Below are 27,985 nucleotides of genomic sequence, written 5' to 3'. Positions count from 1 at the left end.
GGAAATGAAGTTCAAATTGCTGAAGAAATATGCAGGGTGGATGACTAGAGGAGCCTGATACCTGCAAATGGGCATAAGGAGCCCTGGGAATGGAACAGGATCACAGAAGCATTTGAAAATGGAAACATACCTTCAATGCTCCATAGAGTCTTTGAGTTGCATAAGATACCAAATACAAAGGAGACCTTCCAACAGAAACTATAAAATTGGCTGTTCATTACATTGTGCAGTCAGCTTCTCCATCAATACAAACAATTAGATAATGAAGGCGAAAGTTCATTTGGGCTCAAAATTCTTCGTCCTCTGGGCCTGTGAAAAGGTAGACCATACCCTGCGTCTCGCTGGACACCGCAGCAGAAGAGCTGGCTCTGCCCCTCACCGGAGGTAGGTGGCCCCAGGGGCCCTGCCTGACCAGCTCAGCTACCACGCAGACCCACATCCTGGGCCTTGGATTGGCCCACCCTGACATCTACCTCATCTATGACCTGCAGTGCATGAAGGGACTGGTCCTCTGGAACCCTAACCACATGATCTCCATGACTCGGGGCAACAGCAGTATATCCTAAAGGAGTTTCAGTGAGGGTCCAGTGATGAAGGTGTGCCTGAGGCCTTGAACCACAACAATGACTCAGTGCAATAAATATGTGGGTGGGGCTGAGTGGACAAAAGAGCTTTGTGACGTACCACAGCACCCAGTGCCACTAGGATGAATGAAGAGGGTTGGAGAGAGGGAGAATTAAAGCATTGTTTTTGTTTTTAATTAATTGGGGAGTGCTGTAGGGGTGAGGGGAGGATATGGAGGGACTTGGAGGTGTGTGGGACTGGGGTGCAAGATGTGAAATTTCCAAAGAATCAGTAAAGAATTACATTATTTTAAAAAATATTTTATTTAAAAAAAAAAAGGAAGAAATGGTAGGCCATAGAGGCAGGAATACATAACAAAGCAAAACTTACACCTTGTAGCCAGGAAATAAAGGAATTCCAGTCTTCTTGAAGGGCAAGCTCCCAAGGCCTATAGGCTTCCCACCAAACCAGCTGTGATGGCACGTGCCTGTAATCCAGCACTTGGGAAGTTGATGAGAGACTCTGGGTTTATGCAGCATTGCATTAACTGCGTGTGATGGCCTGCAATCCCAGCCCTCAGCTGCAGGAGATGCTGAAGACCAGCCTGGTCTAGAGACTCATGAATTAAAATAAATAAATAAAATCCAAGCTAAACCAAGTGTGATGGTGGATGTCTGTTATCCCAACTATTCTGGAAGCTGGGGTAGAAGGATCGCTTGAGTGCAAGAGTTTGGTAATAGACTAGAGACGTAAAAGCCCAGTCTCAGCCGGGCGGTGGTGGTGCACGCCTTTAATCCCAGCACTCGGGAGGCAGAGCCAGTCGGATCTCTGTGAGTTCGAGGCCAGCCTGGGCTACCATGTGAGTTCCAGGAAAGGCGCAAAGCTACACAGAGAAACCCTTGTCTCAAAAAACCAAAAAAAAAAAAAAAAAAAAAAAACCACAAACTTTACCCGCATTTTAAATATGAGCAATATAAGCTGAAACAAGACCTAAATAATTGACAGCACTCTCCTTATTAAATGAAAGGGCCCAAGTTCCTTAGGAGAGCCAAGGGGAAAGGACTTTAAATACCTGTGCCAGGAAGCCTATAGTAAAGTAGCCGGTGAGTGCTCAGGGTTACAGTCCTTCAGACAGGCCAGCTAATAAAATCGCCCCCCCCCCCATCTCTTTAGATGTGTTAGAGGGGGTCTTGCTATGTGGCCTTCTCTAGCCTGGTACTACCCACCCTATAACCCAGGATGACTCCAAACTCCAGGCGGCTCTGCTTCACCTCCTCAGCACTGGGACTGTGAGCACTCACCACCACGCCCAGCTATTTCCTGTGGGTTCTCGGGATCAAACTCGGATTCTCTTGCATGGCAAGAACCTTGCCAACTGCGTCATCGCCCCAAACTTCACTCTTCACAAGTTGTCCACTCCATGAGGCCCACCTTTGAGAAACCCAGGCCCTGAGGTCCTCTCCTTCTGGCTTAGGTAGGAGCTCACCTGATGGGAGCCAGGCACTAGACAGGAGGGTGAGAAAAGACGATGCCTCTCATTCTTCACTTGATTCACCTTTTAACCTCCAGGCCCAGGAGTGGCAAATAGACTCCAGCTGTTGCTAAGCAACCTATCTTCACAGTATCTCACCATTTTCTGCTCCTCTGGGCCCTGCCCACACACCTGTAAACAGTCCTTTGAATAGTTTATCTAGTGTTTCCTCTCAGGACACACACACACACACACCATAGATGTCCCAGTGTCCCACACAGCGCTCTGTAAAAAATGCAATGCTGTCCTGTCAGGTTTTTGTCAAGGGGGTTGGACTGACCACAGACCACATTCTCATAAAATCCTCTCCATTTTCAAATAAAACACCACAAAGCCAGATGATAAGATTCAACATTTTATATCAGAAAAAAAGTCAGGTTTCCAACATTAACTCCATCGAACAAGTGCACAGCATTTGCATGAACTATCTCAGGGCAACATCAGTACAAAACAGTTTCAATTTGTTTAAAAAGCCATTTCAAAAGGAAAAACCTTGATTACTTCAGGATAAGCGCCAACACGACTTGGGGACAGGACATAAGGCAGGAACATGGCTACCACATGGCGTGGGAACGGTCTGGCCTGAACAATGTTAGGACTTTGCTACAGCAGGAGACCTCAAATTTGCCCTCCAAGACACAAATGAGTGGCAGAAAGAAAAAAAAAATGCCACCACCTGTGTTAGTGGGCTAACACATCCACTTGAGTCACAGTAGAATTTTCTGTTGGCTGAGCAGTGAGACCCAGCGTCAGCCCTACATGGATCTATCGAACCAAGGAATGCAGAGTGGAGAGAGAGCCGGACAGGACGGTGTCACAAAGATAAGGAAGAGCCAAGCACAGACTCCTACAGAGCAAAGACAGGCCAAATTCTCGACTCGTGGGCTAAGACAGCTTCCACCTGGTCTGTGTTTTTTCCTATCCAGGAAGCTCCTGTTAAACCTTCAAGTCACACTACCAACTAGAGAGCGGCCAGGGTAGGGCGTGAACTGGAAAAGCATGAAATGGGGATTTGTAGGGGTGGTGCACAGACAGGGCCTGGTATCACCAGACCTTGTGCAGGGCACGAAGAAGAGCACAGGGAACCTTGCAGGGGCATTCATGCTCTCTTGCTGCCCATGGAATGAACCTTTTTTTAAGACACCAGCAAGATTTAAAAAAAAAAAAAAAATTCTCTTTAGGTAGACACCTGGTACTTCTGTTTCCTCCATAACAGCTATGTCTTCTATGAAATAATGTTCCTTTAGTGACACAACTTCCCAGAAGACCCATAAATAGTTTGGCAGCACAGACTTCCCCATGTCAAGGCCCTCTGCACAGATTCTAATTACTGTCACTTGAAATCTCACCACAGACATCAACCCACCCCAATGTATGCACCAGGTACTACACGGCCCACCTACTACTTGCTAACGTCACACCTTCCTAGAAACCTTCACACCTTGACAGCATGCTCTGCCATGACAGGTCACTTGGTGTCATGCACTCCTTGGCACAAACTGGTTCGTGTCAGGCTTACAGTTCATCATGTTTGGCTTCCTGGTCCTTGAGTTTAAATTCCTCGGCCACGACCTTCCCATCTCCATTCCGGTCCTGGTTGGTGAACATGTTCTTCACGATCATTTCAGCATTAAAGCCGGGAGCCAGCTTCCCTTTGCCTGATGCCACTTGGGCATGAATGTACTCTGAGAACTGGAAAGGAGACAGAACACACGTGAGAAATGGCAGAGCTGAGAATGCAGAACCAAGCCTGAACTGTTGTGGCATTAAAGCCGGGGGGAACTGTGAAATAAGAGTCTGTGTTTCCAAACCAAGTTGTTCTTGACGGCTACACGACCTGGGATTCCTCCCCGAGATGCAGGTGAAAGTCCCTGGACTAGGGGCTGCAGAGATGGCTCCGCAGTTAAGAGCACTTAGTTCCCAGCACCCATGTTGGGTCGTTCACAACCACCTGGAACTCCAGCCCCACGGGATCTGATGCTCTCTCCTGGGCTCCTCTGGCACCTGTTATGTACATACACATATCCCCCTACCCACATACACATAATTTAAAAAATAAAGATAAATATTTAACTGTTTTTAAATCCCTTACCTAAAGGACCTCAAGTCCTTAGGATCCAGGTATCCAGCTTCAGGCACGTGAACAGTGTTAGCTTCCCACCCGAGGCTGACCACTCCCAAAACAGTGGATGTGCCGTATCCACACATTCACTCTTTCACAATAAAAACCTACCAGCATCTACCATGTGCCAAGCATCGTTCTAAATTCACGGGACACGCCATAAACAGAACTGCCTTTGTGATATTGATATTCTTCCTGAATATAATAAGTAAATTACACTTGAACTTACAAAGAGAGGGTGGGGAGAGAAAACAAGGGAAGGTTAAGCAGGGAGAGTGAGTTGAAGCAGTGAATTTGGTGGTCAGGGTAGAACCTCTGAGGTCAGAGAGACTTGTGCAAAGATTTCACGGAAGTCGGGGAACGAGCCAAATAGTTGTCTGGGATGAGTCTGTTCTAAGCATAGAGAACAGTTAGTTGGTTCAGAGGCCCCGGGAGGAAGCCTGCCTGGTGGGTCCTCAGACCATGTGCTGGACCACAAAAACACAGAGAGTGACTGGTGAGGAGGTGGGAACCAGCAGATGGAAAGGGCCCTGACAGCCACAGAAAGGCCTTGGAGATGGGCCTCTGCAGTTCTCGGAAGGAAGGAGCTGTGAGTGACTGTCATGGAGAAGCTCAGGGTGAGGCAGGCTTAGGGTGGGGTTAGGACAAGGATCGAGGTTCAATAAAAGAAGAAGTAAAGCAAGCAGTTGGATATATGAATGCGCAGCGGGGAGATAAGCCAGGGCTGAAGCTCCAAATCTGGAAGACTTAAGGAGGACATGAAGCCAAGGGACGGGGTAACACCAGGACAGGAGGAAGGCACACAGTCCAGGGTCTAGCCTGACACCCTCCCACAGGAAGACACAGCCGAGAAGAGGTCTGAGAAGGAACTGCCAACAAGCAGGCATGATGGGAGCAAAAGAGGGTCCTGCAGGAGTGCACATCAGCACATGCTGAAGAGGCAGGGCCACGGCCAGTGGCCTGGAGGTACAAAGGCTGAACAAGCGTAGCTTTAAAATAAAAAGAATGGATGGGGCAGGAGAGATGGCTCAGTGCTTCAGAGCACTGGCTACTCTTTTAAAGGACCTAGATTTGACTTCCAGCACCCACATGGTGGCTCACAACCATCTGTAACTCCAATCCCAGGGGATCTGATACCCTCTCTAGCCCACATGCATGTGCTACAGACATGCATGCAGGCACAACATCCATATACATAAAAAAATGAAAATAAAGAATGAAAAGCTGGTCACCGTGGAAAGCTCAAGTCCCTACCACTTAAAAGGAAGATAGTTTGAACTCGGGAATCCACGGCTAGCCTGAGTAAGAGAAGAAGAACCCATCTTATAAAAGCAAAATAAGTCCAGGAACAATGGTGCATACCTATATTCCCAGCACTCAGGAGGCTGAGGCAGGAAGACCATGAGTTCAAGGCCAGCCTCAGCTACAGAGCAAAACCTCATCTCAAAAACAAAAGAACAAATTTTAAAAAAAGGAATGCATATAATAAAACAATCAAACAAACAACAACAAGAAATGGTAGCAAAAGGTAAAAGGAACGTTCCAGGTCCAGGAAAAGCCGATGTTGGAAAATGACAGAGTTAAGGCTAGAGCGTGAGCTTGAGTGGAGTAAGCCATGAGCTCTAACTCAATGCACCGTGACAGCACAAAAGACTCCACTATGAAGCCGTGGCCCTGGCTCAAACACTGGGTAGCTGAGACCTTCCATGGGCCACTTCCTTCTCTGCAGGTTCTTCTAAACCCGTGGTTCTCAACCTTCCTAAGGCTGTGCCTCTTGAATACAGTTGTTGTGGTGACGTAACAGTCAACCATAAGATTATTTTGTTGAGACTTCACAACTGTAATTTCGCTACTGCATATGAATTTACATATGATGTAAATATCTGATATGCAGAATCTCTGATATGTGACTCTGTAGGGGTCGCAACCTACAGGTTGAGAAACACTGTTCTAAAACATAAGCATGCCGTTCACATGGCTGTTGTGAGGGTGGAGCTGGAGATCAATTGTCCAGGCAGACCTGCAGTGAGCACCCAGTGACTGGGAACTGAATCCAGATCTGTGTGTTTGAGACATCCCTCCATCTCTCAGGAGCTCTGTTCCTGTGCGTGGGAATGTGTGTAAAAGCCCTTGGTACATACATGTGCTAGTTCCCACCATCACAAGAGATCTGCATAGCCAGTTCTGTCCTGGGCACACTGAATGGACTCCTGCCCCGAGAAGGCCCCTGAACAACTCCTACAAGGGCCATTTACCTCCTCCAGGAGGACTTCACCATTGCCATCTTTGTCGATTTCTTCAAAGAGGTTGGGAGACACTTCGCCATTCCATATGAACATGTACCCCTCCGGAAGGCCAGCCACAAGCTCCAGCAGTTCAATGTCAAACACTAGGACGGCACTGCCAGGCACCTCTCCATCTATTCAACAAGGTAGAACATAGTGTTAACCCACGGGCCGGTGGTTGTGCTGCCCTCCCCAGTCTCCAGCTGCCATACCCAAGGAGGCTACTAATTCCAGCTGTTGCTGGTGCCCCCTCATAGAAGCATGAGATCAGCTTAAAGGACAATGACTGGGTATTTTCTTAAAGGAATGAAATAAACTAGATCCCTGAATATCCCATACAGGAAGGATGTATGTCATTTCTTGAAACCTGGGTCTCAGTTTATATGCAAACTAAATGTAGAGGCTTAGGAAGTTAGTTTGGGTTTGGTTGCCATTACCCATGTCAGGCACGGGCAGGCAAAAATGGCTCAGCAAAAAAGGTGTTTTTCCACCAAACCTGAGTAAGATTCCCAGGACCAACATGGTAGGAGGAAACTGATGCCACAGATTGGCCTCTGACCTCCACACATACACACAATCAATCAATCAATCAATCAATCAATGCAAGTTAAACAAAACATTTAAGCAAGGCACAGTAGCACACACTCAGAACCCCAGCACTGAGGAAGCAGGGGAGAGGCAGAGATGGGGAGATCCCTGAGCCCATCCAGCTTGGCTCACTTAAGTCCCAGTCTAGTGCAAGACCCTGTTTCAACCACCAAGGTGGATGGCACCTAAGAAAAGATGCTCAGAATGGTCTTCTGGTCCCACACATACACACACATGCATTCACAAATACACGTGACCCACACAAACATGCACACACATAAATGAATCAATTCTATGTTTATGTGGAATACAAAATGAAAGACAGCATGGAATTCTTAAGCCAGGTATGTTAGCCCATGCCTATAATCCTCGCTCTTAGGAGGCTGAGCTAAGAAGACTGAAAATTTGAGGCCAGCCTGGGCTACATAGTAAAATGTTGCTTCAGAAAACCAAAACAGTAAAAACCACAGGAAAAAAAAAAGTATGTCTTGCTTTATTTTTTGGTTAAAAACAAAACATCTGTAAGAATATAGAATCTTTTTCTCCTTTGAGGTGCCAGAGATCAAGCCAGGGTCCCACACATGTCCAGCCAGCACTCTATCACTGAAATACACTCCCAACCCCAATTAAAGAATTTTAGGATCAATTTAATAGCAGAACTTTAAGGACAATAACAATGCCTGAAAATGATACACAATTCAAGGTCAAGAAGACTCGAAGGAAGTACTATAATTATTAAAAATTTTAGATTATAGTTTTGAAATTTGTTTTTATTTTTGGTGTTGGAGATTAAATCCAGGGCCTCATGCATGTCAAGCACAAGCTTTTCCACCAAATTATATTTTACATACAGTATATAATATAGTTATACGTCATAAGCAAAGTCTTAAAGGACACACACAACTTGTCTGAAGCATCTCCTGGGATAAGTGAGAGGAGCAGACAGCACTTGATATATTTTCTTAATGATTTTTGTTTTTATGAAAAAGAAAATCAACCCAGCATGCCAATCACTTTTACAAGCTGGCACCCTTCGGCGCCAGCTGTCAGCACTATAAAAACACCGTAAAGGAGTGTTCTGGAATCACGAAATAATAAAGTAAAATGGCGTCACCCCTGTAAGGGTGCCGTGGCTGGCTTTCCCAGAACTCAAAAGCAATCTCTAGCATACAGCATCTTCCTTGACTTCCAGGCTAGAGAGCCGTGAACAGCAATGGCCTTCAGCACGCTACCTGGCCCAGGTAACAGTTCTACAGAAGCAGGCAGCCTGACCCCAAATCACCCAAAGCCTGGCAGATGGTATGTTTGCCTGAAGCTTGATCTTTCTCAAGGCAGTCACAGGACAGTGACATGAGTCTTTAAACAAAATTCACAGGGTCTTTAAACAAAAATGCTCAATACCTAAAAAAGTAAACGAAACCCCAAAACCCACCAACCCTTCGGGTTTGACATGAAGAAGCCTGCCATGGCTCTACTTACGGCGCCAAAAGCCCATCGGGAATTTCCCAGCACTCCCGAACACCCCACTTACCTACACCGGCCTCTCCATAGCCCAGGTGGGGTGGAATGATCACTGTTCGCTTTTCTCCCACGCACATCTCTCTGAGACCCATGTCCATCCCCAGCACGACTTGTCCAAATCCCAACACAATGTTATACGTTTTTCCTAAGTTCCACCTAAAAAGAGAAGAAATGAGTGCCTATCAACGGTGGTGGAGGGTATTCTGCTCAACACGTACAGTTCTGAAGAAATTTCAGAGAGACCCACAGCGAGACACACTGCAAAACAACCAGCCTGCCCGTTTCTAAATTGACAAAGGCATGAAAATCAAGACAAGATGGCTGTTCCACAGTACAGGAACACACTGGTTTGGGATCTTACTGCGATGAGGGAGCCTACAGGAATTCTGGTACAAATGAAGTGGGAGCACTGAGCTACATGGATATATTCCTGGCGACAACTGGCTCGCCAGTGGCTCCTAGAAGTAGGTTCTTTGTATCTAAACAGGCATTTTATAAGAGTATAGTATGCATAGTGTAGTTAGGAGCCTGTACTTTTATTTTATTACTGACTTATTTAGAAACACTATGTAGCCCAGGATGGCCTTGAAATCACCATGTAGCCCAGGATGACCTCAAACTTCTGATCCTGTTGCCTCAGACTCCAAAGTGCTAACATTGAGGCAAGAACCAAGCTTAGGAACATGGCTTCTAGATTCAAAGCCTGAGGTAGAATCCTGGTTGTGGACAATGGGGGTGGCCCAGCCATTAAGAGCACTCAAAAGAATCCTGGCTCTGCCATTTCATTTGACCTAGGAAATGGAACCGTGGTTTCTCTGTCTATAATGTAGATAATAATAGTCAATAATAAATACGCTTGACATGGTGGAAAGCAAAGAAAGGAGTGTGAGGCACCTCGGTCTGTGCCATCTCCAACTCCACAGATCCCACTGAGAATTTCGTTAACCACAAAGTTCAGGGATCCTGGAGACCCAGCTAAGAAGTGGGCCCCACAGCCTCAGCCGTGACTGAAAGTCAATCTACTACTTCAAAACCAACAGCACTCCTACCATTTCCCAAAAGGCAAACAACAGCTAGTGTGTTCTTTATTCCCTTGGTGCCCATCCCCAGGCGGTGACAAGGAGCAGAGGTCTCCTTAGGGTTACAGTCTCCCAGGCCTCCCAGCCTCCACAGGCCAGGACCGCCACTTCCTTCCCTCCTTCCCCAGGCCAGCAAACCCAAGGAGACCCTGTGCTTCCCCTACCTAGGAAGAAAAGGACAAAGCCAGCACAGACAAGGATGTCCTCAGGAGGGGCCTGCAGAGGAGCCACCTCTGACCCACTGGCTGTCAGCCTTTCTTAGCAACCAGGAATAATCTCCATGCTGCCTGCCTCTCTCCAGGTCCCAGCAGGAAGCAGTACAGGTCTCTGCGGCTTACAGAACAGCCAAGACCTTGCTTACTCCGTAACAAATGCCCAACTGAAATACATAGACATTAAGAGAATCCTCTAAGCAAACAACTCCATTACTTCTTTTCTCTAGGGTCTTTTTATTTTTGTTTATTTACTTATTCTGTGGGATTGTCAAACACCAGCCACATTCCTCTGTGTTCTCCCACCCCCAGGCTTCCTGCTTCCTGTCATGAGTCTCCTTAGCTCTCTGGCTCCTTGCCCAGTCTCCCATTGGAATTTCCATGTCTCCTGGAAGCAGCATTGTGCTGATTAGTTTTATGTCAACTTGACACAAGCTAAAGTCAGCTGAGAGGAGGGAACCTCAATTGAGAAAATCCCTCCATGAGATCTAGTTGCAAACAAACCTATAAGGCATTTTCTTAATTAGTGAATGATGGGAGAGGGTCCAGCCCATGGTGAGTGGTGCCATCCCTGGGATGTGGTCTTGGGTTCTATAAGAAAGCAGGCTGATCAAGCCATGGGGAAGCAAGCCTGTAAACAGCACCCCTCCACCATGGCTGTTAGGAACACGAAGGTCTTTGTGCCCACAGATTTCCAGGGAACCCAGGAAGGTTAAGCACCCAGGATTGTTCTTTCAAAGGGAAGGATGTATAACCTGTTTTTCCAGAAAGCTGGGAAATGATTAATAGCCTGGTGATCTACGTTATCTGTTGGACCAGGCCATACAAAGTTCCTACAACCAGGACTGGAAGGTGGCTAGCAATCTAAATGACCCTTACAGCTAGGAACTCCCCAAGCTCCCATAACCAGGATTGGAGACACCTAATAGTCTAAATGACCCTTATATTATCTGTATAGCCAGGGGCTCGCCCAAGCTCCCACAAACAGGACCAGAGGTGGCTAATAGCCCAAATGACCTCTACACTACCTATATGACCAACACGAGGCCAGAGCCTTCCTTAGGCTTTTAAGCTAGTACAGGGAGCCTATCTCTAGAACCTATCTTCTTGGAAAAAATGGCCATGTACCCTGAATCAAGTTTCTATGTAATTATGCTTCCTTGCACACCAGGAATTGTCTTATAGCCAGGAAAACTTTTTTTCCCAGATGACACTGTGTTTAAATTTGCTGGGAATAAACAGCCTAATATCAGACTCCCCGGAGTCTGGATCCAGGGTGGCAAAGTCAATTTGAACCAAGTTCTCATCTCTCCGTAGTTCACTTCCCTGCCTGGACACCTGCAGGATTCCCCTCAAATGGCCTCTGCATCAGCTCCTGCCTCCAGGTCCCTGCCCTGTTTGAGTTCCTGTCCTGTCTTTCTTCAGTGATACGGAAAGTGTAAGCCAAATAAGCCCTTTCCTCCCCACGTTGCTTTGGTCATGGTGTTTCAGCACGGCAACAGAAACCCTAACAGGCACCTACACCAGTGAAGTGGCTGTATCTGTTGTACCCAGGTAGGGTTTGAGGTAGCACCAGGAAGGCAGGTGCCTGCCTGCCTTCCCATGATTCCTTCATTTGTAATCTCACACACTAAAGAGACCAGGAAGGATGTATGGCCACTGCGCTTGCCTGTGGATTTACATGTAACACAAACGACTGTGGAGGCACAAAGTGAAGTTGCTCTTAAAAAGAAGCATACATGCAGACAGAACACTGTATACATAAAAAATAAATAAATCTTGAGGGAAAAAAAAAGGATCCCTGCATCCTGTGGTTCCCATTCAATAAGAATATGGTGATTCCGTCCAACACATCAGAGAGTGGGAAGTCTGATCTCCGGCCACAGAAGCACATCCTGCACCAACGAGGAAGAAGTCCTTCATCTCTCACCCTCACTCCCCTTTGCTCGGTCTGAATAGTAGAGCAGAGACAGTAGCAGGGACTTCCACTGTGCTAACCTTCTGGGCCACTAGGCACTCCCACTACCTCTGAATATTTCCCACAACCACTGGCCGGAATTACTCTGCAAGGCCTGTTGTAAGCCAGATCTCTGTGAATCAGGGCCACCAAAGTTAAGGATATATTTCATCAATTCTAAACTGTGGACTTCCCACACACACATACATCTTAGCATCTCTGTGATTTTGACAGACAGAGCATCATTACTTCCTGGCAAAACACCTCTGTGTTCTTACATAAAGTAGCATTTCCAGCAATGAATGCATTTATTTAGATTTGATGAAACAACATCGAATGTATCAGCATGCAGGACCTCATAGTCCAAAGCCAGACTGTCAGAGCTAGAAGGCTGAGGGACAGGTAAAAGAGAGGCACCTCCATGCCCGGAACAAACAGCAACCCTTACTTACACGAAGGAAGCCCTTTCTGGGATCTGAATCCAGAAACCCTTTCTGGGACTCAGGGATCTGAATCAGGCTCAGCACAAAAGTAGACGTTCTTCTACAGAAATATAAAGTCTGACAATGTCCTTTCCCAGAGAGGAGACCGGCTGAACTTCTAGATTCACTTGAGACTGAAGAGTCACAGTAAGCAAACCTGTTTTTACAATATTTTATTATTTTCAGGTTTATTTCTATCACCTAACATTTATAAAATGATCCTTTTGTGTTACAGATACTGGGTACACAAAAGAAAAAATATCAATAAGCAAACCACGTATCCCTACAGTATTCAGATCATAACAGACACAATAATAAAGCCAGGGGATGAAAAATACAAAAAGTGTTAGGAGACTGAAGAAGCAGGACCAGTGATTCCTCCCAGGAATTCAGGGATGGTTTTGAGAACAAGAAGGACATGTAAGTAGCGACACATGTTCGCCAGCAAAGAGGCCATGCAGTCTGTAGACTGTGCCACTGTGCAGGGTGGGACCCCAGTGAGGACAGAGCTTCTGTAACAGACTAGGACAAAGAAAGCCCTGGGCATCAGACCCCAACACTAGCTCTTACTTGTGGGGTATTTGATCACACTGTGAAACTCCAAGACCGTGTTAACAAAATTAACCTTGGATCTGGGGGCGCAGTCAGTGACTAGCTGACAAGAATTAGCCATAGAGTACAGAGGATCCAGGAAGACAGAAGGATGCACAGGAAGAAGTAAGGAGGGACTGAGAAACTCACAGGCCTTTTTGGTTTGAGATGAGTAGAGAGACACTTGCTTCTCTTGCTGGGTCTCCAGCCAAAAGGGGAGGTCAGCTGGTTGCTTCGCAGCTTCTCTGACCTAGCAGGTTTTCACCCCAACATCTGACTCCCAGGTCTTTATTGGTAAATAAAACATCTTATATAAAAACAACACTTACTCAAGGGTCTCAGTACGCATCTGCGTTTGCCTCTAACCTTCTATCTCCTATGGCAGCTTTTCGAGCAATAGAATTACAGGTTGATGTCACTACATCTGGCTCCAAGGGCTTGGTTATTAAATCTAGATCTGACTTTGAGAAAGAAAGTTCCACCAGGTAAGAAACAGTCTACAGCCAAGAAGATCTTTGGTAGGAAACTCTCAGAATGATTCACTGAGCACTGAGAAGGCTTACACTACACATTAGGGAGGGTTGGACCAAGCAACCCCTACCCAGTGTCTGACGAAGAGGGGGAAGACAGTGAAAACTACTATCAAAAGCTCCCTCCACATCTGGTTCCCAGGTACCCTTACGTGGAGTCCAGCAGAGTCCCATCCAGGAGGGAGGCGTTGTAGTGGTATTTCAAGTAATCCCCCTTCTTACTCAGCAGCGAGCAATCAGGAGGCTTGTAGTGGGAAGTGATGCTGATGGAATCCGAAGGGTTGTGGAAGTCAATCACATGGATGTCAAACACCAGCACAGCTGAGCCAGGAATGTTCCCTGAAGGAGAGACACAGGGAATTCATGAATAAGCCCACCAAGTCACGGCACACTTGCCTCCCCAGGACCAGCAGCTGTGTCTTGTCAAGGAACACAGGGATCCAGGCATGAAATCGCAGGAGCACTAGGAAAAAGGAAGCCAAAAGGAATGTCAGAAGTAATCTAATCTTCATTTTGCCCTTGAGGAAACTGAGGCACAGTTGATAGGATTCACGAAACTAATTATGAGTATACTTTGAATCCAAATTTAAGACAAACCCACTGCCCCAATTATTAAGCATGAAAAGAGGCATGGCTAAGTGAAACGCGGATCAGGAAACTCATGCCCATGCAACTGAGGGCTTGCCCTGTCCCAACAGAAGAGGCAGCATGGGAAATGAACTGTAGAATAACAGTAGGTCAGTGTCCAACCTACTACTCAAGAAAAGCAGAACTACCATAAATTTCATAAAAGAAAAAGACTGTACCATGCACACCCCTTATGTTAGCGTACTAAGAGTCAGAAAATGTCTACAATGCACCCAGCTTGTTCCACACAGGATGGGCATAATCAGGGCATAAAGCACTTGGATGAGTGCCTGGTATTTAATAACCACCTATAACTTATATATATTAGTTAATACTTGTCATAATCTTATATTTTCAATATACAAATAGGGAAACTAGTGCATAATTTAAGGTTTGCCCAAAGTTAAGAGTCATAGAGAAATGTGTGCTTTATAATAAGACCAAGATATTCGCATCTGTGGCTGTTGTTGTTGTGTTTGTGGGTTTTTTTTGGTTTGGGCTTTTGGAACAGGTCTTGTCAAAAGTCTGCACCCTCAGTGTAAATACACTAAAAAAACACTAAGTGGTAAGCTTTAACACCAAAGCTGAGCAAGGATAAGAGAGATGGCTTAGCAGTTAAGAGCACTCGTTGCTTTGGAAGAGGACCTGGGTTCTATTCCCAGCACTCACATAGTGGCTCGCATCCATCTACAACTCTCGTTCCAGCCTCCATAGGCATTTCACACATGTGGCACACATACATGCATGGAGCAAACACTCCCAAATATAAAATAAATAAATCTTTTAAAAACAGCACAAAATTCTGGGCTACCAAGTGAGTCCCAGGAAAGGCGCAAAGCTACACAGAGAAACCCTGTCTCGAAAAATCAAAAAAAAAAAAAAAAAAAAAACCAGCACAAAATTGAAGCCAAGCATTGAGAGCAGACCTACAGCCAGCTCCCTATTTAACTTCACTCAGACCTTGCTTTTCATAGTTGTTAGGTAAAGTAGCTTCTTTTATTATCAACCATGAGCTTGGTCACTGGCCAGATGGCCTCTGTGATCATCTTCTCAGTGATAAGAACAGGGTAAAGGGTAATGACCTTTGTTTTTGAAATCAGCATCTCTTGGCCTGGTGAGGAAACTCCGGTTAGGGTCAGGATCTCTCTGTGGTCATCTGTCCACAGACTACAAACCTCCACTTGTGAGGCAGCCACCCGTCTATAAAGGATCCCTGATCAGCCCACCAGGCCAGGTGGCTCTTCAGGACAGCTATTGATAAAGTTAATAATAAAAAAAAGTGATGATAAATAAATGGCCTTTTGGAAGAGGCTGTAGCCAAGACAGAAGTCAGTGATGGGCAGGACCACATCATGACCAGGACTGCTCAGTTACACGTACCTCTCCCTGTCAATTCACTGAAGGTGGACGTGTGGGAAGGGGTTATCAGACTACTTCATCTGTCCAGAGTGACCCCTCGGAGTCAATCTCACTTCTCCGCTCTTCATCAGGGAAGTGATGAATTATTTATTATTACCTCTCTCCTTGGTACATCGGGGATGAGTCTGAACTGAACTTCGTAGGGCTTCCTGAGCCCAGGTTTTGACCCCAGCAACTCCAATAATATTGTGAATATACTTAATTTCTCTGAATTGTAAAAATGGTTAAAATGGGAAAGACATGAACCACAATCTCTTTACTCCCAGCACTTGGGAGACAAAAGCAAGAAGAGAAATAAGTTTAAGGCCACCCTGATCTACATAAAAATCCCAAGCCCCAAGCCAGCCAATGTTACACAGTAAGACCCTGTCTCAAAAAAACAAAAAAAGGTAAAAATGTTGCTCATGTGTTCATATGTGTATGTTCATGACAGTTAAAAAAAATCAAATAATGTAATACTTCACCACTGAAGGATACAAAAAAAAAGGTATACTGGAAAAAAAATCACATGAAAGCCTTTAAAATAATAGCAGCAGAGGAAGGCTGAGGCAGAAGAATTCTGAGTTCTTGAGTCATCCTGGGCTACATAGACAGACCCTGTCTCAAAAAGAAAACTTAAAATGTCAGTGCCTCAGCCTTATTCTGGGGCTTTAAGGGCGCTCGCTCTCAACGTTGTCTGGATGGAGAACAAGGTTGGGAACTGGTCCACTGCCACTCAACCCCCTGCACACCACAGGTGATTCTCAGCTGCACCAACATTCAAGAACCTCTGGCTTGAGAAGGACCAGGGATTTCTTTTCCTAGGTGACTATGATTAAGAAAAACTATGGCTTGGCATGGTGGTACATGCCTTTAACCCCAGAACCCAGGAGGCAGGCAGATCTCTGTGAATTCTAGGTCGTCCTGGTCTATATAGCAAGTTCCAGGCCACAGGGATACACAGTGAGACACTTTCAAAAAAAACAAAAGAAAGAAAGACTATGTTAATGGCATGTGATTGACTAACATTTCTCAGCAAGGTACTAAACTTGATTAATGTAAATAAAATGCCCCCTTCACGATGCACTGGGAAACAGCCTTCTACAGGAGAACACAGAATAGGTCCCAGACCAGCACATTTCCAGGATCTGCTACTAGTTTGCCAAGCACTCTGCTGATGACTAAGTCAACTTCTTTGACACAAACATCTTGTCAGCTGAGAGACAGACTCACACCCACTCAGTGAGTATTGTATTAACAGTGGGCTGGCCTGTCAACTTCTAGGAAGCTGATGTGGTTCAGTCTCCCAGGTGCCCAGTTAACACAGAGACACAAACATTCCAGTGAGGGTATCAATGAGGATCTAGGTTCTGTGTGGGCAGGGAGTCATTGTTTCTCTTACTGTGATGAGTGCCCAACACCTACGCAGAACATGGGCATGAAATTACTCAGTGCATCTCAATGGAATTTCTTCACCTATAAAACCAGAGACTAGGCCTTGAACCCTACGGATTAGTCTTGAGCCCCTCAAAGAGCCAGCAAGGCGGACACAAAGGCTGTTAGCAGGCTGCCTGGCCCAGAAGAACACTCTTCCACGTCCTGGTATTTACTAATTCCCCTTAAGATCTCTGGAACTTCTGGTTTGAGTTCTCAGTTCACAACATATGGAAACCAACAAGTCACTGCCTAGAGGGACCTGTCCTCTGACCAAGACACATTAGAAAGCTGTGGGTCCAACTGTGGCTCCATCCTGTGGCCTTAAGCAAAGTGCTCAACGCGTATGGGTCTTACCATCTTACCTCAACAGTGGTTATAGTGACACTTGTAACATGCATGTGTAAATATATATGCACAAGTATACAGACCAGCGGGCAAATTCTGGTGTTGTTCCACGAGCGCTGCCCACTTCTCTTGCTTGCTTTTTCTTTTTAAGACACAGTCTCCCACTGTTCGGGAACTCAACCAGTCATCTGGGCTCACTCAGGGAGCCCCAGGGATCCGCCTGTCTCTGCCTCCTCGGTGTATACACCAAAACCACCACATCTGGCTGTTTTATGTGAGTATTAAGGATCAAACGTCTGGTCCTCAAGTTTATATGACAAGCCTTATTATAGTCACAGTGTCCACAACTGTTTCCAGTTTTCCAGGAGCTTTTGTGCAAGAAGTCCCAGAGGGTTTGGGGACACGGATCAGTCAGCAAAAGTGTCTGCCACGCAAGCATGACAGGCTGAATTCCGATCCCCAGAATATGTAAACCTCTGGGCACAGACTACATGCCTGCAACCCTAGGCTGAAGCTCACTGGCCGGTCAGCTAACTAAACGGATGAGCTTTAGGTTCACAGAAACTCAGTCTGAAAAAAATAGAAGGAAGCGCAATCAAGAAAAGACACCTGACGTCAACCGCAGGCCTCCACCCAATGTGCACACACATGCAAACACCTATGTGCACACACACACATCTACAACAACACACACACATACACACACACACACACAATCCCAGACACAAGTGGGCAAAACAGCAATTATTTTGTTCACTTTCTTTTTCCCTAAAAAGTGTTTAAAAGACAGTTACCCAGCAAACCACAAGGGAGCTCGCTTCTCTAACAAGAAAGTCGCACTTCAGAGCCGCAAACACTCTAAGTGTCCACAGTCCAGAGCTGTCCTTGAGGAACTCGGCAAGGCAGAAAAGTGCTAATCCAGAGCACCGAGGCAGTAAACCCCCTAGAGTACCTGGGTTTTACACTTCAACATGGGATTCAGGATGGAGCAGCCTCTCGCTCATAACATTTATGATTCTTTGGAGGTTTCCCAGAGCCCCATTTAATTCTGTGCAGACCTCAGTCTCATACTTGATGGAGAGCCAAAAGGAAAAAAAAAAATGCTTTAAGCAAATGGTTTTCATCAGTGTGTTCTTTTTTTTTTTTTTTTTTTTTCTCGAGACAGGGTTTCTCTGCGTAGCTTTGCGCCTTTCCTGGAGCTCACTTGGTAGCCCAGGCTGGCCTCGAACTCACAGAGATCCGCCTGCCTCTGCCTCCCGAGTGCTGGGATTAAAGGCATGCGCCACCACCGCCCGGCTATGTGTTCTTTTTTTAAAGACAGGAAGGATTATTCTTCAAGTCATAATGAAATAAGAATACTCAAACTATCTGCTTCTGTGTATGGTTGACCAGAACTAAAACCTGGCTGGCACTGATAAAACAGTAGTATCAAAACACTAAACAGGACATGAAGCAAGACCTATTTTACCTATTCATTCATTCATTTATTCATTCATTAATTTCATGATGGATGATTGAACCCAGGGCCTCATGTATGCTAGGCAAGCATTTTACCACTGAGGTATATCCCTCATCTTTTTTCCTCTCTCCCTCTGTATCTGTCTCTCTCTCTCTTTTTTTTTTTTGGAACAGGATCTAATGTAGCGCAGATTGTCCTCAAAGTCACTATTAGCTGAGTGTAGTGGTTTGAATGAGAATGACCCTATGGGCTCATATATTTGAATGCTTGGTCCCATGTGGGTGAAACCATTTGAGGACTAGAAGATGTGACCTTGTTAGAGGAGTGAGTCACTAGGTTTCAAAAGCCCATGCCATTCCTAGTTAACTCTTTCTGCCTCCTACTCACAGAGCTAAGCTCTTGGCTATCATGCCACCAAACTTTTGCATTATTATGCCTTTGCTCTGCCGTCACGGACTCCAACCCTCTGAAACTATAAGCCCCGAGTAAACACTTCTACCAGTTGCCATGGTCACAGTGTCTTATCACGGGAATAGAAAGTAACTAAGACACTGAGGATAACCTATAACTCCTAAGTCTCTGACCTCGGCCTCTGCTTCCTGAGTGTTGAGATTACAGCATACATTGACAGCTCCGATTTCTTAAAGTATGATCCCCTATGGCCCAGAAAATCAGAAGTTTAAGTCAGAGAGGTAAAAAAATACTTCTCAGTCGTACCCTCTAGCTTCCAATCAACTTGATTCATCTTGGATCTTCTGTGAGGAAATCTAAGAAAATTCCCAAGATCCCTATCATATGTGAATAGAAATCAGGAAGAGGGCTAACAAAGTGAGTATATTCAGGCAATGAGAACAGCCAGAATTCCAGCAGCAAAAAGAATATAAAACCATGATTTAAAAAAAAAAAAAAAAACTGCATCAATTATCCCTAAGGAAGTCTAAGCAAGTCGGCAAGAATTAATGCAAGAGGAAAAAAACACAATAACAAAAACAAATAGAAACATGATTTCAAACATTCAATACTAGGTAGCTATTAAAAGTATCCGTTGATGGGCTGGAGAGATGGCTTGGCTGTTAAAGGCTAGGTGCACAACCAAAAAAATACCTGTTGACATATAAAACTGTTCACATCCACCTGGGTGACGAGAGGGGTTACAACACAATATGATGAAAAGATAACCTCTTTCAGTATATATCAGTATAGGTAGATATTTCTTTATTCTTCCCCTCTGTCTTTGAGAAAAGGCCTACCTACATAGTCCAGGTTAGACTCGAACTTTCAATTCTCCTGCCTCCACCTCCCAAGAGCCATGAATATAGACACATATCCCATAATGAGCACATATACTTTTTTTTAACTTACAGATATACCCAAATGTACAGAAATGTCTACTACTGGGATAAGAAATTACCTCAAATTTGGGGGCTTGAAACCACAAAATCTGAGCTGGGGATGAAGCCGGCAGTGAAGCATTTGCCTAAGCTGCACATGGCCTTGGGTTCCATGCCTAGCACTGTTAAGGAAAAGAGAGAGAAGGGAAGGGGAAGATAGAGAGATGGGGGCAAGGTGACAGGAAGAGACTGGGAAAGAGGACAAGCAAACAGATGCAGCTCTGGAAGTCAGAGGCATAATTTAAAGGCACCGGCCGCGGATAAGCTCCTTTTGGGGGCCTCAGGAGAGAGAGTTCCCTTGTTTCTCCCCTGACCAAAGGCGACCTGCATCAGTGACCATGGCCATGGCCTCTGTCTGAGCCAAGCTTACTTAACTCCCATCCAGCTCACATCCTGCCTCCCTCAAAGACCCTCAAAGCATTTCAGGGCCATCTGGATAATCCAGAACACAATCCCTGCTTCAAGGTCACACCAGCAAATACCCTTTTAATAAGGAAATAGTCAGAGATCCATGGACACATTTTATGTAGTATGTCTATTGAGAGGACCAAACTGTAGTGGGTAGCCATTTCAGCTTGGATCTGGAAGTTCCAACCCCCATTGAGAGTCTGGCAACTGTCACGCCTATGAGGCGGGGCGAGGGGAGGCGCCTGGGGACCCGAGAGCTGGATGGGCCAGCGCTCTCTCTGTGCGCTCTCTCTGTGCCGGGACGCTGAACTGTGAAGGTGGACTGTGCAGAGCTCTGGAGAACACCGCTGGACTGCGTTACACCTTCCCCAGACCCTGCGACCTACCCATTACTTAATTTGTGAGTTACGCCATTAAATAAATATCCTTTAAACTACGTGGAGTGGCCAAAATAATTTCTCCAATACCAAACAGACGCCATAACAGGCTGCTCAGTCTTCTCTCAGAAATCAAGCCTCAATTTCCGTTTCCTGAGACTGAACAAGCAATTTCTGAGAGAGCCACGAACAAAGGACAATGAGTCTCCAACAACACCTACAACAGCAAGGACGAGGAGGCCTGGTATATGCCATACCAGGCCAGGCCAGGACTGAGCCAGCGTCAGCAGATAATCAAATAAGGACAAAGCGTGGAACTTGTCCAGGCCTGCCCAAAAAAGGAAAAACTATAGCCTTAACCAGCCCCTGACTAGCCCTGGCCAATTAGATCATACTAATACGATTGCCACTTCCTTAAGCCAATGAGATCAAAGATGACCTAACTTCCCTTGGCTGTGCTTAAAAGGAGCCTTCAGGCTCCTCTCTGGGTTATCCCAATTTGCCTTTGTGTGGGATGGTCAACTCCAGCATCCTGGAATAATAACCCTCTTACTGATTGCATACATGGATGGTGGTCTTTTGTGTGGCTTCTCCAGGACCCTAACATCTATCACAGTAGCATTAATTTCACATGGTGTGATTTAGGGAGATCTAGAGGTCTTATTTATCTATTTTTTTTTTTTTATCCCAAAGATAAAATATACTATCTGCATCTGCTTTGTCTGGGTTGTTTTTTGTTTTTTGTTTTTTTTTTTTGGTAGTGTTTTGTTTGTTTGTTTGCTTGTTTTTGGTTTTGAAGCAAGGTCCCATTAAGCTCAGGTTAGCCTCAAATTCCTTATGTAGCCAAGAAGGACTATGTTCCTGAGCCTCCTGCTTCTACCCCCAAAGTGTTGGGACTGCAGGTCTGTGCCACCACACTTAGCTACTTCTACAATTTTTTTTTAAAGGAAGTTTGCTCCTAAGGTGACAAAATGTCCCTCGAGTTCAGGTGCTGGCTATACAACTCACTAAATTCACTAATGCTGCTGAACTGTGAGGTTAAATGGGGGTTGGGGGGGAGTCTTAGTGTGCAAAATAAAAACCAAAGCGGCAGGGGTGAAGTTACACTTACTTTCAACCGCTTTATTTAAAATAAATGAAGAAATATAAAGGCAGTCAAACTAGAGTAACATGTTGGGGCCGGAGAGATGGCCCATCAGTTAAGAACACGGGCTACTCTTCCAGAGGACCCAGGTTCAGCTCCTAGCACCCACACAGCGGCTCATTAACTTTAACTCTAGCTCTAGGGGATCCAGTGTCTTCTCCTGGCCTCCTCAGGAGGCATACACAGAGTACACTTACATACACACAGGTGAAATACTCATACATGTAAAATAAAAATAAATATGTATATATATAATAATATATAATAATCATAGATAGACACACAGACCGATAGAGTAAAATGTTAACAATTGGTGAAACAAAGTAGAATTTACTGTGCAATCCTTTCAACACTGGTGCAGATTTTAAATTTGTCTGAAAGAAATGGAAAATGGGTGGGGGGCGCAGCTGCAACCAAGCAGCTCTGGAGATGAAAGCCATCAGTGGGGTGGAGTCGCTACTGCATTTGGCTTCCTGGTTTTGCCTCGAGAAGTGCTGACCTGGGCCACAGGGAAGCAACCAGTTAGTGAGGAGGGCAGGTAATACGCACCTCTTCCTTCTTCTCCATAGCCCAGGTGAGGAGGGACCACGATCCTTCGCCTCTCCCCAATGCAAACACCAAGCAAGCCTTCATCCATCCCAGGAATCACATAGCCCTGCCCAATGTATGTGTCAAAGGTGTGGTTCCGGGAGTAGCTAAGAAAGAAGGAAAAGGTGAGGTCATTCATAAGGGACACCCACAGCAGCTGTGGGAATTACTCAGAATCCCAGTGCCAAAGGGCCATAGGCACCACCACACCCCAGCACAGCTAAACCATAGAATCTGAGGACACAGCCCAAGAATATGCTCCCCTGGAATGCGGAACACGTGAGCATCTGTAGAAACAACATATTGTACTTACCACCTGTATGGTCGGTCACATTATAAAAGGAACAGGAAGGTGAGAAACGGCCACACACAACAGAGCTGATGGGAGTTGCCTATCTCCTTCCCAGTTCCCTATTTGTTCCTGGTGTTTACATTTCTCTCCTCTATCTTTTTTTTTTTTAATCAGCTTAATACTACTAGTCTTCCTCTGCTTTGCCCTTCCCACTCATACCCACAGCACAGCATACAAAGTACTATCAATGTTTCCAACCTCCTAAAATAATTAATGTTTAAACAATGATTGTGTTTTGTTTATCTTGTAATTTCTTATGGGCCTTCCCTTTAACAGTAATTGTTTGGGGAGACAGTATTCTACTCTCTAGAAATATTAGGGACTGGGCCTGGCGCCCTCGGCGCCATTCTAGCTGACAAAAGCGACACCTCAAGCTATCGAAGCCCAGTCCCTCTTGAGCACTGCAGACACATCCACTGGAAAAAAGGGGTGAAGGTGAAAAGAGCAGGAACAAAAACATAGCCCAAGCCCAGATGCACAAGTCCCAGTGTAAGAACGTAAGGACTGTGTAAAACAAATACAACCTGACTCCATCGAAAATTACCAATTCCACAGGCTGGCCTACATAGAGAACGAATTAGACCAGGCAGTGGTGGAGCACGCCTTAAATCCCAGCACTCGGGAGGCAGAGCCAGGCGAATCTCTGTGAGTTTGAGGTCAGCCTGGTCTCCAAAGCGAGTTCCAGGAAAGGCGCAAAGCTACACAGAGAAACCCTGTCTCAAAAAAAAAAAGAAAGAAAGAAAAAGAAAAACCAAAAGAAAGGAAGGAAGGAAGGAAGGAAGGAAGGAAGGAAGGAAGGAAGGAAGGAAGGAAGGAAGGAAGGAAGGAAGGAAAGAAAGAAAGAAAGAAAGAAAGAAAGAAAGAAAGAAAGAAAGAAAGAAAGAAAGAAAGAAAGAAAGAGAGAAAGAAAATGAATTAGATGAAATCCCAGGAAAAAAATTAAAAAGAATAATTGAGAGTATATTCTAGGAAATCAAAGAGAACACAAACTCATGAATTAATTAAGAGAGAACAGAAATAAGTGAGCGAAATAAGGAAGTAAATACAACATATAAAAGTGGAATTTAATAAAGAGAAATACTGAGGAGTCAGAGAGATGGCTTAGTGGTTAAGAGAGAAGACTCCAGTTCAGTTCCCAACACCCAGACTATTGGCTCAAACCTTCCTGTACCTTCAGATCCATGGGAATGTGGCCTCTGCAGACACCTGCACTCATGTGTACATAAATGTGCACACAAACAAACATTCATACATGTAATTTTTAAAAATACTGAAAAAAAATCAAAACTGAAATACGAGAAATGAAAATTTCAGTATGTCATCTAAGTTGAGAGACTCACCGGCAGAGGGGATCAACAGGAAGACAGAGTATCAGAGCTTGAAGACAAGGCAGAGAAAGTGTAATCAAAGACAGATTAAGTAATAGAATATGAATAGATTATTCAAGATCTGTGGAATATAATTTAAAACCCAAATCTAGCTACAGGAAAAGGAGAAGAATTTCATGTTCAAGGCATAGAAAACATTTTCAATAAAATCATATCAGAAACTTCCCCAGTTCTAGGGGGAAAGGTACCCACCCAGAAATAGGTTTTACTTAGAATGCCAATCAGACAGGCAAATGCCAGACCAGAGAACTTTCCCATGCTGTATTATAGTCCAAATACTAAAACTATAGAACAAAAATTAAAATGTAAACAGAGGAAAATGCTTTCAACAATATCAACCATAAAAGGATTAATTTCTTCAAATCAATAAGAAAAGGGTAAATTAAATATCATCCATATAAAATAGGCAAAAACAATAATAAAAGATATCCAAGTAAATATTTGGAAACAATAATCAAAGAACTGCAGATTAAAACCATAGGCATGATTTTTCTCTTGAAAGTCAACAAAGTTTAATTTGTTTTGCTTTGTGTTTTGAGGCCAGGCTAGCATCAAAACTTGAGACAATCCTCCTGCCTCAGCCTTCCAAGTGCTAGGATTGAATACATAAGAAACCAAACCTGGCTCTTACTTCTAAATGATACCCAGAAAATGTGTATCAAAAGCTATAAAAATACATATATATATAAGAGGGTGGACAGGAAAGGGGAAAGTGATATAACTCTATTTCAATTAAGAATACATTAAAATTAAATATATACACACACATACATATAAGCTTTGACCTGGAGATTCTTATTGGAAACAACTATATACTCAAAGACTTAAGTACAAAAATAATTACAACTTTTAAATGTCAAAGGGTAATAAAACCATAAATGGTCCCCAAAAAGGATTGATTGTCCAAGTTTATGACAAAATCTATACAATGGAATACTATGTTGGTTGGGACAGGCAAGATCCCACTGTACTCAAGTTGAAAAACTACTCAAAAGTTGCAGAAACAATAGTTCTCTCATGTGGGCATAAATATAATATGCCCAGAAAATAATCTGTCAACCTCCTTCCTTCCCTCCCTCCCTTCCTTCAGTAGGGCAATCCGTATGTTGCCCAGGCTAGCCTCCAACATCTGAGCTCAAGTAATCCTCCCGCTTCAAGCTCCCAAGTAGCTGGGAACACAGGCACATACCACTCTACCAGAATCACCTTCAGTTCAGGAGTTCAAGACCAGTATAAGCTACACAGGAATACCCCATTTCAAAAAATTAAAAAAGGCTTGGGTTTTAGCTCAATATGAAGCCCTAGGGTTTGATCCCAAATTACAAACTTTCAAAAGAATGAAGAGAGGAAGGAGGAGGTGGGGAGAGAAATGGAGGAGGAGAAAGAAGAGAAAGGATGGGGGAGGAAAAGGAAGAGTAAGAGAGACACTTATAAAAATGGTTAAATTGGGGCTAGAGAGATGGTTCTTGGAGAGGGCCAAGTTCAGTTCCCAGCACCCATATTGTGGCTCACAACCATCCATAACTCTAGTTCCAAAGATTCAATGACTTCTTCTGACCTCTGTGGACACCAGACACACATGAGGTACACACACATAAATGCAAGCAAAACACTCACATACCTAAAATAAATAAATCTAAATTAATTAATTAATTAATTAATTAAGATTGTTAACTCTAAAGACTAGGACAAATGAAGCAAACACAGACAGGTATATTGAATATCTTAATTTATTGCTTAGTTTTACTTTGAACCATGTGAGTACTATTTTCTGCATGAAAAAAATTTAACTAAAAAAAGGTGGAACAGATCTTAAGAATAAGAAGGATGAGTTACCCCAATAAAAAGAATACCAAAGAAAAGTCCTCCTTTGATGCTTTGGGTGTGTAAACAAATTAGAACCTATGACCTCAGAGACACAAAGGTTCTGCTGCTACTTGTTTATAGGAAGCTGAAGGAGTGATTGCAAAACTAACCTGCCACCTGAATGAACCAGACATGCCACAGCTTGCCACGGGCATTGTGCACTGAAGCCGTGTGTGGAACTGCTGATGATGTGGCAGAGGAGTTACCCTCTGTAGCATCCATTCCGCAGGGAGCTGGAGGCATCCAACAGTCTCCTCCAGCGGGTCATCCTTTAACATATACACAGCCTTTCCAATACCTTAACTGAACCAGCTCGGAGAACGTGTTGAAACAAGAATAAACCTGAACTGATGTTCAGAGAGCTCCAACACTATCCAATGTCAGGATGCTCGGGCACCACAGAGGGTTGGTTCTTTGTCCACTGTTTCTCTGTGACCTCACTTCTGACCACCCTACCTCTTGGAGTCCACAGTGGGGTTCAGAGCGGGAAGGAATACAATAGGTATCTAGGGTAAGTCCCTCCCGTTTTCTTTCAGGGACATTTAAATCAGGAAACCCTTGTAACCACCTAAGAGCAAATTCAGAATCTGAAAACAGAGACCTGGACTGAGGATGAAAATAAGAGTCAGCACTGATGGTATACTTAGACCATGGTCAACCATGGTCAGTTAGACTTCCCCGAAGAGGCAGATGTTCTCATGAGTGAAAAGTAGTTGCCTTACCTGGAATCAAAGAGGGTGCCATCCAGAAGTGTGCCATTGTAATGATACCTGAGGAAGTCCCCACTCTGACTTCTTCGATCACAGTTCTCAGGGACCACCTTGTTCTCAACGGAAATACTATCCTTGGGGTTATGGAGGTCCAACAATGCAACATCAAAGACTAGGGACGCCTGCCCAGGGATGTCTTTCCCTAGAGTAAAATGAAAGAACCCTTCATTCCAGACACAAAATTTGGGGAGTGCTTAGACCACCACTCATGCCCTCTGTGTGGGTATTCCTCATTCCTTGAAGTTTTCAAGCCAAGGAAACAAATGCTCCGTTCTCTGTGTTGTGTAACGAGTGTCTCACCTTGGTGTCCAATCATGGGCTAGTGGGCACAGCACAACGCCTGACTGACTCAGGGAGAGCAAGCTAACATGGCCGCATACTACCGCCATGATCATACTTCAGATGCTCAGATGGCAATGAGACGCTCTCTGTGAGCAGTGTGCATCCACATCCAAATCCATACCTCCTATGGGTTCTGTCTGCACAAATGCATTGGAAGCATTCAAACGTGCAAATTCCAAACCTTTGACTTTGCCCTGGAAAACACTAAACAGTCTTGTTCTTAAAACCAAGAGCCACTTCTTTTATTTTTAAAGTGGTTCTTTTTGTTTGTTTGTTTGGTTGGTTGGTTGGTTTTTTGGTTTTTCAAGACAGGGTTTCTCTGTGTAGCTTTGCACCTTTCCTAGAACTCGCTTTGGAGACCAAGCTGGCCTCGAACTCACAGAGATCCTCCAGCCTCTGCCTCCCAGGTGCTGGCAAATGTAAAGTTCTTTATCCAAAACAAAATATAAATAGACAGAAGTTAGATAACAAAGAAAAGAAGGATACGCATAATCCAAAAATAGTCTTTACATCCTTTCTACATCTCATTTCTGCACAGTGCTGTTTCTCGTGGATGTTTCTAAGAGAGGATGCACTGGACACAGTCTAGCCTCTGTATTCATGGGTTCTACATCTCCGGATTTAACCAACC

At 44.6% G+C, this 27,985-nt stretch overlaps 1 protein-coding gene across 1 annotated transcript in view; it reads right to left on the bottom strand.

Moving 5' to 3' along the window:
* Window positions 1-2,437: 2,437 nt before the first annotated feature.
* Fkbp9 (FKBP prolyl isomerase 9) overlaps window positions 2,438-27,985 on the bottom strand; it is a 49,540-nt gene continuing 23,992 nt past the window's right edge. Inside the window, exons 5-10 of the mRNA XM_028861522.2 lie at window positions 26,965-27,154; window positions 22,598-22,743; window positions 13,615-13,801; window positions 8,622-8,767; window positions 6,473-6,636; window positions 2,438-3,787 (exon numbers count right to left, since the gene is read on the bottom strand). Coding sequence (XP_028717355.1) covers window positions 3,611-3,787; window positions 6,473-6,636; window positions 8,622-8,767; window positions 13,615-13,801; window positions 22,598-22,743; window positions 26,965-27,154 — 1,010 coding nt within the window. The 3' untranslated portion in view covers window positions 2,438-3,610. The remainder of the gene's footprint in view (window positions 3,788-6,472; window positions 6,637-8,621; window positions 8,768-13,614; window positions 13,802-22,597; window positions 22,744-26,964; window positions 27,155-27,985) is intronic.

Source organism: Peromyscus leucopus, chromosome 3 (genome assembly GCF_004664715.2).
Source record: "Peromyscus leucopus breed LL Stock chromosome 3, UCI_PerLeu_2.1, whole genome shotgun sequence".
Classification (NCBI taxonomy): domain Eukaryota; kingdom Metazoa; phylum Chordata; class Mammalia; order Rodentia; family Cricetidae; genus Peromyscus; species Peromyscus leucopus.
The sequence above is the reverse complement of the archived record's forward strand: the minus strand, read 5'-3'. Positions and strand labels throughout refer to the sequence as shown.